At 39.3% G+C, this 12,582-nt stretch overlaps 1 protein-coding gene across 16 annotated transcripts in view; it reads right to left on the minus strand.

Moving 5' to 3' along the window:
* Positions 1 to 3,440: 3,440 nt before the first annotated feature.
* The window catches only part of LOC119060028 (zinc finger protein 182), a 104,618-nt gene continuing 95,476 nt past the window's right edge, over positions 3,441 to 12,582 (minus strand). For 13 of the 16 annotated variants that reach the window (XM_053670588.1, XM_037159930.2, XM_037159943.2 and 10 more), the window contains one exon: positions 3,441 to 6,333. In XM_053670588.1, the coding sequence (XP_053526563.1) occupies positions 4,700 to 6,333 (1,634 nt within the window). In that variant the 3' untranslated portion in view covers positions 3,441 to 4,699. Of the gene's footprint in view, positions 6,334 to 7,282; positions 7,473 to 10,990; positions 11,094 to 12,582 lie in introns of those variants that run through there. The other 3 variants (XM_053670590.1, XM_053670591.1, XM_037159979.2) reach the window with 3 other exon arrangements.

Raw genomic sequence — 12,582 nt, forward strand, 5'->3', positions numbered from 1 at the left:
GATGTTCTGCTTCGTGATACCCTAATTTTTAAAAACTAATTTTTTGTTTTTGCTGCTCTAGTTGGGTGTTCTATTCTACCCTGTCTTCCAAATCACTGATTTGATCCTCTGCTTCATCCAACCTACTGTTTATTCCTTTCAGTGTTCTTTATTTCATATATTACGTGCTGCATTTTTTACTGGTTCTTTTTTATGTTTTTTGTGTCTTTTTATCATGCCATTGAGCATCATTATAACTTTTACTTTGAACTCTATATCTGATAAATTGCTTGGCTCCATTTTATTTACCTCTTTTTGTGGAGATTTCTCCTGTTCTTTCATTTGGAGTCTGTTTCTTTGTCACCCAATTTTGGCTGCCTCTTTTTGTTTCTAAGTGTTAGATCTGCTCTGACTCTGAGTCTTTGTGGGATGGTCTTGTATAGTAAGTGTCCTGTGGCATCTAATGGAGCCTCCTCCTTGATCACCTGAACTGGGTACTCCAGGAATTCCCCTTGTGTGGGTTATATAGGCCCTCCTGTTGTGATTCAGTCTTGACTGCTATTGGCCCATTCATGCATGAGGCCAACCCTCAGGCTGACTGTGAGGTTCAACCCTGACCATCACTTGCAGTCTTGCTGTGCAGATGCTAACCACATGAAAAATTCGCCCCAGCAGGTTTTGGTGCCTGCTGCAATCTCCCTTTGGATATGCCACTTGTGAGACAAACGGATTCTGCCTTGAATTTGTCTGAAGCTAGCCACTGGATGTGTAGGTTCTGGGCCTCTTCAGAGGGACTCTGTTGCAAGACAATGTAAGACATGGATTGGGACTGGCCCTGTGCAACCTGTTTGGATTTACAAGCAACCCACAGTTTGTGGCTGCCTCTGCTTGGGCTGGATGTGCATGGGAAGGACCAAGCTGCACACCAAGGCTCTCTATTACCAGCACTGGGACTGAGGACAGGGCAGCAAAAGTACCAAGGTACCCCAAGATCTGTCTCTGCCTGCCATAGCCTACTGGCTGCCTGTTAGGCTCAATCAATGAAAGAGGCTTTGTCTGTACTTCAGTTGCATGAAGTAGGTTCATAGTGAGTCACCAGGTAGGGGTGAGTGGTGCTCACCAGGTTGATACATATTCAAACTTGGTGCCACTGCTGGGTCTGAGGCCACTCAGCAAATGTCCCAAGGTATGCCAAATCTAGCTGCCACCCACTGGGTGCTTGCATACCTTTGTTGGGGTGGGGTCTCAGGGATACATCAGGGTGAGACTAGCAATGTTCATCAGGCCCAAACATACCAAGGTTTGGCTGTCTGAAAGGAAGACTCTGCTCTAAGAGGGTGTGTGAGAGAAGTATGGCCCACATTCTAAAGCCATGTAACTCTGTCCCAGGTTTTGCCAAAAGGAAATGGGTCTCAACAGGGTGGTGCTGTCAGGATGTGGGAGGATGGGGCTAGTGGATCTCTCATGAGAAGGTGGTGGTGTAGCCTGTGACCAAGGGCCACACCAGTCATTATGTCCCAGATTTTGACCCAAATTTGGCAGGCTTGAGCCAATAGGAGTTGGGTGGGTGGGGCCTCCAGAACTGGAGCTAGAGTCTGGAGGGTCAGTCTACCAGTTCTCCCATGAGGGGGAAGTGCCAGTCAGGTTCACAGGGAAGTGGTGGAATAGCCCTCGCCCCAATGCCACATAACTCAGTCACTCACGCCCACTCAATCTACCCAGACTTCTGCACCCTGGCCAAAGCCGCTAGCTCCTGAGCAGATATAATCTTCAGAGTAAGGTAAGAGGGAGTCCAGAGGGTGGGGCTATTGCTTTCCCCTAGGCTGAGGACACATGGAGGGGACTGCTCTACTCAAGAAAGATGGCATCTACAGTATGGGAAAATGACAGAGATTCAGGTGGCTGTCCCTCCAGCTCTCCCCACAGAACTACAAACCCGACTCTTATACACTGCTCTGCCCTCCTTCCACTGGAGCCCAGGGTGGGTGGCTGCAAACAAAATTTTGTGCATTGGCCCTTTAAAAGGATGTATGTGTCTCTAGCATACTCCCATCTCTCCCTGGCAGACAGAAACCCCACTGCTTTTCACAGCCAGATGTTATGTGGGCACTTATTCCAAGTTCTGGTTCTCCGGGCTGGGGAGTCCAGCTTGGGATTTAGACCCCATGCTTCTCAGGGGAAATCCCCTGCAGCTGAGATATTTCTCTGAAACCTCAGCCACCACGCATGGGTGCAAGGCCATCCCATTTCACGTCTCTGATCTTCCTACCAGTCACAATGTGGCTGCTTTTGTAAATTTTTGGTTATAAGATTTCTCTGCAGATAGTCTTCAGCTAGTTATTTGGGATGATTATTTTATAATTTAGTTGTAATTCCAGTCTGGTCCTGGGAGGAGGTGAGTGTAGCTTTCATTTACTCTGCTGCCATCTTAGATCTCAGTCAGGAATAATATCAGCAGAAAATAAAATGTTTCATTTCTAGTGCCCTTGGGCATTCTCTCAGCAGATTGCACGAAGAGCAAGGAAGTCAGCCCCACATTTTCCCCCATGCTTTCTTCTCCCTGGAAAGGCACTAAATACAGGATGGGGCAGAGTAGGTTACAGTTGGGAGTACATGAAAGTTTATTCTTGTATTAATTATTGTATTATTTTCTATATTAACTGTAAACCTACTTTTGCCCCACCCTGTATGTCACATCTTATTAACATAGCTCAATAAAAAGTGAGTCCACAGCTTATTTTCCTACAGAATAATTTAGAGACTAAACAAAGCCTGGGAGTGCACAGGCAGGGTGAGTCAGATCTGACTCACCTGTTTTGTTACATCCAAACACTGACCATCCCAAGGTTTTATATAGCGTGGGTTGTCCAATTCCACCACAGAAGCATAAGGGCCACAAATATGGTCATTCACACAATGGGACTTCTTATTCTGGAGCAGATGTGTTTTAACATAGTCTTTGGCCATGTCCATTCAGACTAGGGCTCTCAATCTGTCCCTCACCTTGGAAAATGTTATCACCCACAGTAGTGTGACCTGAGATCTAAGTTAACTTTTCTGTGAATTTATGCTTTGTATCTCTTTTTTAAAGTAAACACACAAATGAAGTAGTTTAAATCATTTTGTTAAGATATGGAAAGTCACTGGCAGGTTCTAGCACAGGATATCTTTATAGATGTCACTGTGTATATAAAGTAAGAAATGTATATCACTCTCAATTATTTTAAGTTTATATAATGTGGTCCCAGCTAACCTGAGAATCACTTTATTTGACACCCCCAGCAAAGTAATATACATTTGCTTTTGGAACTGATTGGTTATCTGTTGCTTTGACTGATTATTCTAATCACTCTATTAAAAAAATAAAACTATACATTGACCATATCTCTATTAAATGTTATGAAGTCCTATATCTAGACTCTGACTTCATTATAATAGTAATGGAAGAAACTATGCTTTTTGAAAGTTTATTGAAATGGCAGTACATTCACATAGTACAATTTTCAAAAGTTATGAAAGGATATACAGTTATCTCCCAATTTCATCCCCCCCAGCCACCCACTTCCCCTTCTCTTTGCAAGATGTACTCATGGTTTCCCAACTTCTCCTGTATTTTTCCAGAGACAGTTTATGCATACACTCTGAATTATGCACTTACCACATGTCCTTTTTATATACAAATGGCAGCACATTATAGTCACTATCCTGCACTTTGCTTTTTCCACTCAATAATGTATGTTGGCGATCATCCCACATACTACATAAATGGTGTCCGAGTTTTCTTTATATATTTTATTTTTGTCTACCTAAGAGTTTGTTGTGTTAACATACCAGAATTTCAAGAACCAGATCCCTGATACAGTCATGTACATAGTTTCCCAACCTTTTGTTTTTACAAATAGTGCATCAGTGAATACTTCTGTGTGTTCATTTTATACATGCATGAATATATGCATTCCTAGAAATGGGATTGCTGAAAACCCAAGTACATTTCTGGTTTTGATTACTGTGGAATCATTCCTCTTTGAATAACAGTCTTTCCTGGAGTTAATGTTTGCTGGAGATTCACTTGGGAAATGAAGCCAGGGCCTCATTTAAAGCAATTTACAGGTTTTCTTACAACTGGGTTTTTTTCCCCATTTGGTAGTTCTTTCATACTTGACTTCTCTGGAGTCAGTAAACAGTGGTAGGGTTCACCACAAGGAACACGCCCTTCTTTTGGCCCATCTGCCATCAATTGTTCCTCTGATTAGCAGACTAGTTTCTGCTAAATATGGTTTAAGCAATTCCTTGACAAGGCCCCTGCCTGTCACTCTTCAGACCCCAAATGGGTATAGGAAACATCCTACCTCCCAGCTAACCATGCTCTGGTTTACTGCTGTTGCAGTATATTGTGCTGTACTCAGGGTGTATCCTGAACCTCACCTAAGAGTCCTTACCAGTACTGCCTCATACCTGCAGCCCTGAGCATTCTATCTCCTCTGAGATCTCCTACATCTGCCCGTGGCAACCCTCTCATCAGGGTTTCAGCTAATTTTGTCAGTAACAGAGAGTACACTTCTGCTGCTTTTTCTCCTTACAATTTTTGGGTGAAGACTGAATTTTTTTTAAAGGCTGCCTTTATTCCCTATATTTAAACCAGAAGTCAGAACATACTTTAAAAATGTTAACTAACAAAACTTTCCTTTAGGGAACATAACAGACACTATTGATTTACTCCCTAATGTGCAATGAGCTTTGACTTCCGAGTGTGGCCTTTCCCATGGGTTTTCTTTCCTGTATGTGTTCTCTGATGTACAATAAGGTTTGATTTTTGGGTAAAGGCTTTTCCACATTCTGTACACTTGTAGGGTTTCTCTCCAGTATGAGTTCTTTGGTGTACAGTGAATGTTGATTTTTCTCTAAAGGCTTTGCCACATTCAGTGCATGCATACGGTTTCTCTCCTGTGTGGGTTCGCTGATGTATTATGAGCTGCGATTTTTGACTAAAAGCTTTCCAACATACAGGACACTCATAGGGCTTCTCTCCTGTGTGAATTCTTTGATGTATAATGAGCTTTGACTTTTCTCTGAAGGCTTTGCCACATTCATTACACTTATAGGGTTTTTCTTCTGTATGAGTTCTTTGATGTATAATGAGATATGATTTCTGGGAAAATGCTTTTTCACACTCATTGCATTCATAGGGTTTCTCTCCTGTATGACCTCTCTGGTGTAGCATGAGATAGGATTTCTGAGAGAATGCTTTCTCACATTCATTACATTCAAATGGTTTCTCTCCAGAATGAGTTCTCTGATGTACACCAAGATTTGACTTTTGGGTAAAGGTTTTCCCACATACATCACATTCATAGGGTTTCTCTCCTGTATGAGTTCTCTGATGCACAATGAGAGTTGACTTCTCATTGAAAGACTTCCCACATTCAGTACATTTATGGGGTTTCTCTCCTGTATGAGTTCTTTGATGTATAATGAGAGTTGACTTATCACTGAAAGTTTTCTTACACTCATTACATTCATGGGGTTTCTTTCCTGTATGAGTACTATGATGTATAATTAGGTCCAGCTTTTGTATGAAAGATTCCCCACATTTAGTGCATTCATAAGTTTTCTCTCCTGTGTGGGTTTTCTGGTGGACAATGAGGTTTGACTTCTGAGTGAAGGCTTTTCCACATTCATTACATTCATAAGGTTTCTCTCCTGTATGAGTCCTGTAATGTATGATGACAGTTGACTTTTCTCTGAAGGCTTTTCCACATTCTGGACATTCAAAGGGTCGTTCTCCTGTATGAGTTCTCAGGTGTATAATGAGTTGAGATTTTTGGCTGAAGGCTTTTCCACATTCAGTACATCCAAACGGTTTCTCTCCTGTATGAGTTCTCCAATGCACAATGAGATGTGACTTCTTGCTGAAAGTTTTCCTACATGCAGTACACTCAAAAGGTTTCTCTCCATTTTTAATTCTCTGATGTAGACTAAGACCCTTCTTTCTCCTGAGGGTCTTCCCACACTCTTTATATCCATAAGTTTTCACTCCAGGAGTTGTTTTCTCATACTCAGTATGGAATAATAATTTTGTACATACATTATCATGTTTCTTTACTAAAGAGCTTCTATTAAATAAGTCTAAATTGTCTACCATATTATTTCCAAATGGCTCGTGTTTATAGGGTCTTTGTATTGAAGTAGCAAGGTTTGCACTCAGATAAAGTGTGTTTCCAAATTCATTATAGTCATGTTCACCCTTGGTGGTAATTGCTTTCTTGTCAGGGAATCCAATTTGCATCAATAGACATTTATCTTCATCATCCTGGTGCTGTCTCTCAATCTGTTCATCAACTTGGCAGGCTTCTTCTAGAAAGAAGTAGAGTAAACCCATTTTTATACTTTGACATTATGCAATGGTTCTTCTTTAGAAATGCACTGCCACATGCAAGGTGATACTATTATCTCATTTTATCAGAGTTCCTGGAGAGAGAAATTTGACCATCAAATTCTGTTCTTTTACTAAACTCCCACCTAACTAGCCTTTCTGTTACCAAGAAAACTTAATCTTACCTTGACAACTAAGTCTTTATCACTATGTTTGCATCATCTCTGATTTACATCGACTCTAGTGACCTTATGACCCTTAAACTTCATGTACCATGTGAACCCTTATCTATACCTAACTTATACTATTTATACAACTACTTATACAACAATACCAAATTCACATTCTCAGTAAATGAAAGATTTAGAATAATTAACCTTACAAAAAAACAAAGAAAACCTAAAGATCTTTGCCCTGGATTCACCTTTGCATTCATAGGTCTTCAACACCACTTTCTACTCCTATCTAGACTATTTCTCCTAAAAGATAGTTCTATTATTAACTCCAAACTCTTCCTCATGTTTCATCACCCACAGAGCCTAGACCTCCATATTTTGCTATATTCATATTCTAGATAACTTTCAAGAAGTTGTCTTTTTAAAACTTACCTCCATAACTTTAATTTTTATGAACTTCTAAAGTAGCTTTTCTGTACCACCCATTCAGACAACTGAAATTGCAAAGCCTTGCCCTTCATATACCATATTTCATCAATTACAAGATGAATATTATTCCACATCTTAACATTTCTGAATTCACATGCACTTTACAATCAATGACATGTTAAAAATTCTTTCTTAGTAGTATGTCTTAAAATCCAATACTATTTTCAGAAATCAAAGGCATTTTTGTACAATAACAATGAAATATCAGAAACAGAAATCAGGGAAAAAAATCCCATTTGATATAGCAACAAGAAAAATAAAGTACCTTGGGGCCCTGGCTGGTGTAGCTCAGTGGATTGAGCGCAGGCCTGCGAACCAGACAATCGCGGTTCGATTCCCAGTCAGGGCACATGCCAGGGTTGCAGGCAGGTTCCCTGCAGGCCAGTCCCCAGCAGGGGATTCACGAAAGGCAACCATACATTGATTTTTCTCTCCCTCTCTCCTTCCCTTCCCCTCTAAAGATAAATAAATAAAATCTTTAAAAATATATAAATAAATAAATAAAGTACCTTGGAATAAACATAACCAAGGAGGTAAACGAACTGTACTCAGAAAACTACACAACACTGAAGAAAGAAATTAAGGAAGACACAAACAAATGGAAGCATGTACCATGATCACAGACTGGAAGAATTAACATCATCAAAATGTCCGTACTACCAAAGCAATTTATACATTCAGCACAATCCCTATTAAAATATCAATGACATATATCATAGATACAGAACAAACTTTTCAAAAATTTATATGGAACCACAAATGACCCCAAATAACCACAGCAAATTTGAGAAAGCAGAACAAAGTAGAAGGGATCATAATACCTGATATCAAACTGTATTACAAGTCCACTGTAATCAAAACAGTCTGGTACTGGCATAAGAACAGACACATAGACCAATGAAATAGATTAGAGAGCCCAGAATTAAACCCAACTCTTGGCCCTGGCTGGTGTAGCTCAGTGGATTGAGCACAGGCCTGTGAACCAAAGGATCGTAGTTTGATTTCCAGTCAGGGCACAGGCATGGGTTGCAGACCGGTTCCCAGCATGGGACGCACGAGAGGCAACCAAACATTGGTATTTCTCTCCCTCTCTCCTTCCCTTTCCCTCTAAAGATAAATAAATATCTTTGTTGAATAAAATCTTTTAAAAATATTTTTTAAAAATAACTCTTTTTGGTCAATTAGTATTCAACAAAGGTACAGAAGCATAAAATGGAGTAAAAACAGCCTCTTCAACAAATGGTGTTGAGAGATCTGGACAGTTATATGCAAAAAAAAAAATGAAACTCGATCTCCACCTTACACCATATGCAAAAATAAATCCAAGGTGGATAAAAGACAAATATAAGCGGTGACACCATTAAAGTCCTAGAGGAGAACATAAGCAGGGAAATCTTGGATATTCCATGCAGCAATATTTTCACCAATACATCCCCTAGAGCAAGGGACATAAAGGGAAGAATAAACAAATGGGATCTCATCAAAATAAAAAGCTTCTGAAGGGCTAAAGAAAACAGTATTAAAATGAAAAGAGAACCAACCCTATGGGAAAACATATTTGCCAATGATACCTCACACAAGGGTTTAATCTCCAAAATACATAAAGAAACTCACATGACTCCACTCCAGGAAGGCAAATAATCCAATTAAAAAATGGGCAAAGGATTTGAAGAGACACTTCTCCAAGGAGGGCATATAGAGGGCCTAGAGACATATGAAAGGACACCCAACATCACTAGCCTAGCCATCAGAGAGATGCAAATTAAAACCACAATGAAATACCACTTCACACCAGTCAGAATGGCCATCGGAGGCAAATCAACAAACAACAAATGTCGGAAAGGATGTGGAGAAAAGGGAACCCTAGGGAACTGTTGGTGGGATTGCAGACTGGTGCATCCCCTGAGGGAAACAGTATGGAATTTCCTCAGAAAACTAAAAATGGAACTGCCTTTTGACCTGGCAGTTCCACTGCTTGGATTATATCCTAAGAACCCTGAAACACGAATCCAAAAGAACCTATGCACCCCAATGTTCATAGCAGCATAATTTACAATAGCCAAGTGCTGGAAGAAACCCAAGTGCCCATCAGTAAATGAATGAATCAAAAAACAGTGGTCCATTTACACCATGGAGTACTATGCAGCAGAAAGAAAGAAGGAGCTCCTACCCCTTGCAACAACATGGATGGAACTGGAGAGTGTTATGCTAAATGAAATAATTCAGGCAACAGAAGACAAATACCATATGATCTCACCTATAAGTGGAACCTAATCAACAAAATAAACAAGCAAGTAAAATATAACCATAGACATTGAAATTAAGAACAAACTAACAATAATCAGAGGGGAGAGGGGAGGGGATAATGGGGGAAAAAGGGGGCATGGTTTCCAGGAACATTTATAAAGGACACATGGACAAAACAAAATGGGGGTAGGATCAAGGGTGGGAAGTGGGAATGGCTGGAGTGGGGGAGAATGGTGTGGGGAAAATAAAGACAATTGTACTTGAACAACAATAAAAAATGTTTAAAAAAGGGAAAAAAAGAAAAAATCCAATGGTATCTTGAAGTCAGTAAAATATAGTAAATACTTTTTGCACATATAGTACCTAATTTTATCATTTTGAAGTTTTTCTTCTCACCTTTTCCTAAAATTTTATATGAAAAATTTCAAACATACAGACAAGTTGAAAGAAGAGTCTCTATAACTAAACTCATATCACCACTTAGATTTAATAAGAATAACATGATAATACTGCACTTTAAAATGAATCATGCAGCTGTGGTTTCTCTTCCTGGGACATCCTTTCTTTGGATTGCTAACCACTAGTTCTTAACCAGTAGTGAACATTAGAATCACACAAAGAACTTTTACAAAATAAATTTGATGGGACCCAAGTCCACCAAAGATCTACTGAATCTGAACCTCCTTGGGTGGTAAGAAGCAGCAGAGCATATGTGGCTAGGCTTATAGGCTCTCTAGCCCAGTATCAAATCCTGCCCTAGCCTTTTACTTGCTCTGTGAACTTAGGCAAGTTAATTTATTTATATCTTACTTTCCCACCTTAAAAAAACCGGAATTAGCCCTGGCTGGTGTAGCTCAGTGGATTGAGCACAGGCCTGTGAACCAGAGGATCACAGTTCAATTCCCAGTCAGGGCACATGCCTGGGTTGCAGGCCAGTTCCCAGCAGGGGACACACAAGAGGCAACCATACATTGACATTTCTCTCCTTCTCTCCTTCCCTTCCCCTCTAAAGATAAATAAATAAAATCTTTAAAAAAAAAACAGGAATTATAACAGTGCCCACTCAATGTTTGTTGATATGATTAAATTATTTATAACAGAATATGCATGACCCACAGGAAGTGCTTTTAAATGTTGACTAGAACAATGGCTATACTACAACAACAACTACTACTACTACTACTACTACAACTACTACTATTACAATTATATTGTAATAGTAGAGCTACTATATTACTAGAGCCACTATATTACTATAAAAAATAAGTAATACCTCAATATACAGGGTCCAGTACAAATACCACCCTTTTATTGCAAAATCATAAGTATGTAATTCTATAACATAACAATATCATACTCAAGCACACCATATGACATTTTAGGTAAAATGTTCAAATTAAAACTATAAATTATTACACCTATATTATTACCCTACCAAACACACTCAAGCAGGTGTTACTTCTGCTGGATCCTATATTTAACATGTTCTTAAATATCAACTGAAAATAAGGTTAATAAAACTGGGCATAGTAGGCTAACATTTTCCTAAACAAGAAAAATATATAAAAATATATATTTATATAGGCTCATCTTGTAAAAAACAATGGAAGAATAAACTTCTGAATTTTAATAAACGGTAACATCTGATGGTAGTGTTAACCTATAGGGAGAAGGAAAGAAGAGAGTGGGATGAAGAGGAAAAGGAGCTAGACTTCTTTGAACATACCTGTTTTCTAGATTTGACTTTGGATCCAAGCAAATATTTATGTTAAAAAGAAAAAAAAAGCCCTGGCTGGTGTAGCTCAGTGGATTGAGCACGGGCCTATGAAGCAAGGATTGAGGTTCGATTCCCAGTCAGGGCACGTGCTTGGGTTGCAGGCCAGTTCCCAGTGGGGGACACATGAGAGGCAACCACACATTGATATTTCTCTCCCTCTCTCCTTCCCTTCCCCTCTCTCTGAAAATAAATAAAAAAATATTTTTTAAAAAAAGAAAGAAAAAACACACCCAAGATGGAGTCACTTATGGCAAACCCCACAAAGGCTTAATAACTGCAGTTTCAGCCTCTCCCAGGAGTGGAATTTTAAAACCATTCTAGAATTTCCTGATCAACACTAATGAGATAATCCTAACTGATAAAATCCCCTGCCTTCCCCTAAGGGAAGGTGATCTTATCTGAAATAATACACCTTTTTTTTTTCTTTGAAATAATACACCCTTTTAAATCTCCTTCTCTTACTCTCCTTCTGCCTATGAAAACCTATGTTGTACAACTCCTTAAGCCCCCTTCTATTTGCTAGATGGGAATGCTCCCCAATTCATGAATTTTTGTGTGTGTGTTTTTTGGGGTTTTTAAAAAGATTTTTATTTACTTATCTTTAGAGGAGAAGGGAAGGAGAGAGGGAGAGAAACATCAATGTATAGTTGCCTCTTGTGCATCTCCTGCTGGGAACTGGCCCACAACCCAGGCATGTGCCCTGACTGGAAATCAAACTGCGATCCTTTGGTTCACGGGCTTGCGCCCAATCCACTGAGCACACCAGCCAGGGCTCATGAATTGTTTTATAGTGTCAATATATCTTCCAAGTTATTCAGCTGAATTTTTGTTCTTTAATATTTGTAAATTTTATATAATCAGACAGCAAAATTGAATATAAAAGGTTTCCCTAATAATTAATATCTTCTCATCTTTACTTCCTAACAACCATACTGAAAAGTCTTGATTCTCAATGGCATTGACCTGATTACTTCAAATGATTCAACCCTTTATATACATTCAGCAGCCAATACTAACAATACTGCTGTGAAAGCCGAATATGTTAAATACCACTATGGGGGTACTTAACGGCAAAATCCAAAATGTGAGAAACTAAAGGACAAATGACTGAGTTCCTTAAAAATACAAGGGAAAAAAGACAGATGGAGGGAATCATCTGTAGATGATTAGACAAGAATCTGAGTAGCCATGAGCACACCCAAGCACCTAGATGCTTATTTTTATATACTATTCCCCACTAAATGGAATCAGAGATCCTTGGACAAGTTGCTCATTCCAGATCTGAAATGAGGACAAGACAAGGTGATTCTGGAATGTATTTTTGTGCTAGAAAGTGCTCAAGGAATAATGGAGCCACACCAGAAGACACAGGAGCCAGCCTGAAAGGACTCTTATTAGTCAAATTGAGAAAAATTTGAACATCAAAATGAATGAGAGTATAAAGTAATGGATTATAATACATTGAAAAATAGGAATCCACGAGTCTCTACTGATACTAAAATTAATTACTTAACTAATGGAGATGGGGGTAAGAGAAAAGT

This window comes from Artibeus jamaicensis, unplaced genomic scaffold, assembly GCF_021234435.1.
Source record: "Artibeus jamaicensis isolate MK-2021 breed Jamaican fruit bat unplaced genomic scaffold, CSHL_Jam_final contig_60, whole genome shotgun sequence".
In the NCBI taxonomy this organism is placed as follows: domain Eukaryota; kingdom Metazoa; phylum Chordata; class Mammalia; order Chiroptera; family Phyllostomidae; genus Artibeus; species Artibeus jamaicensis.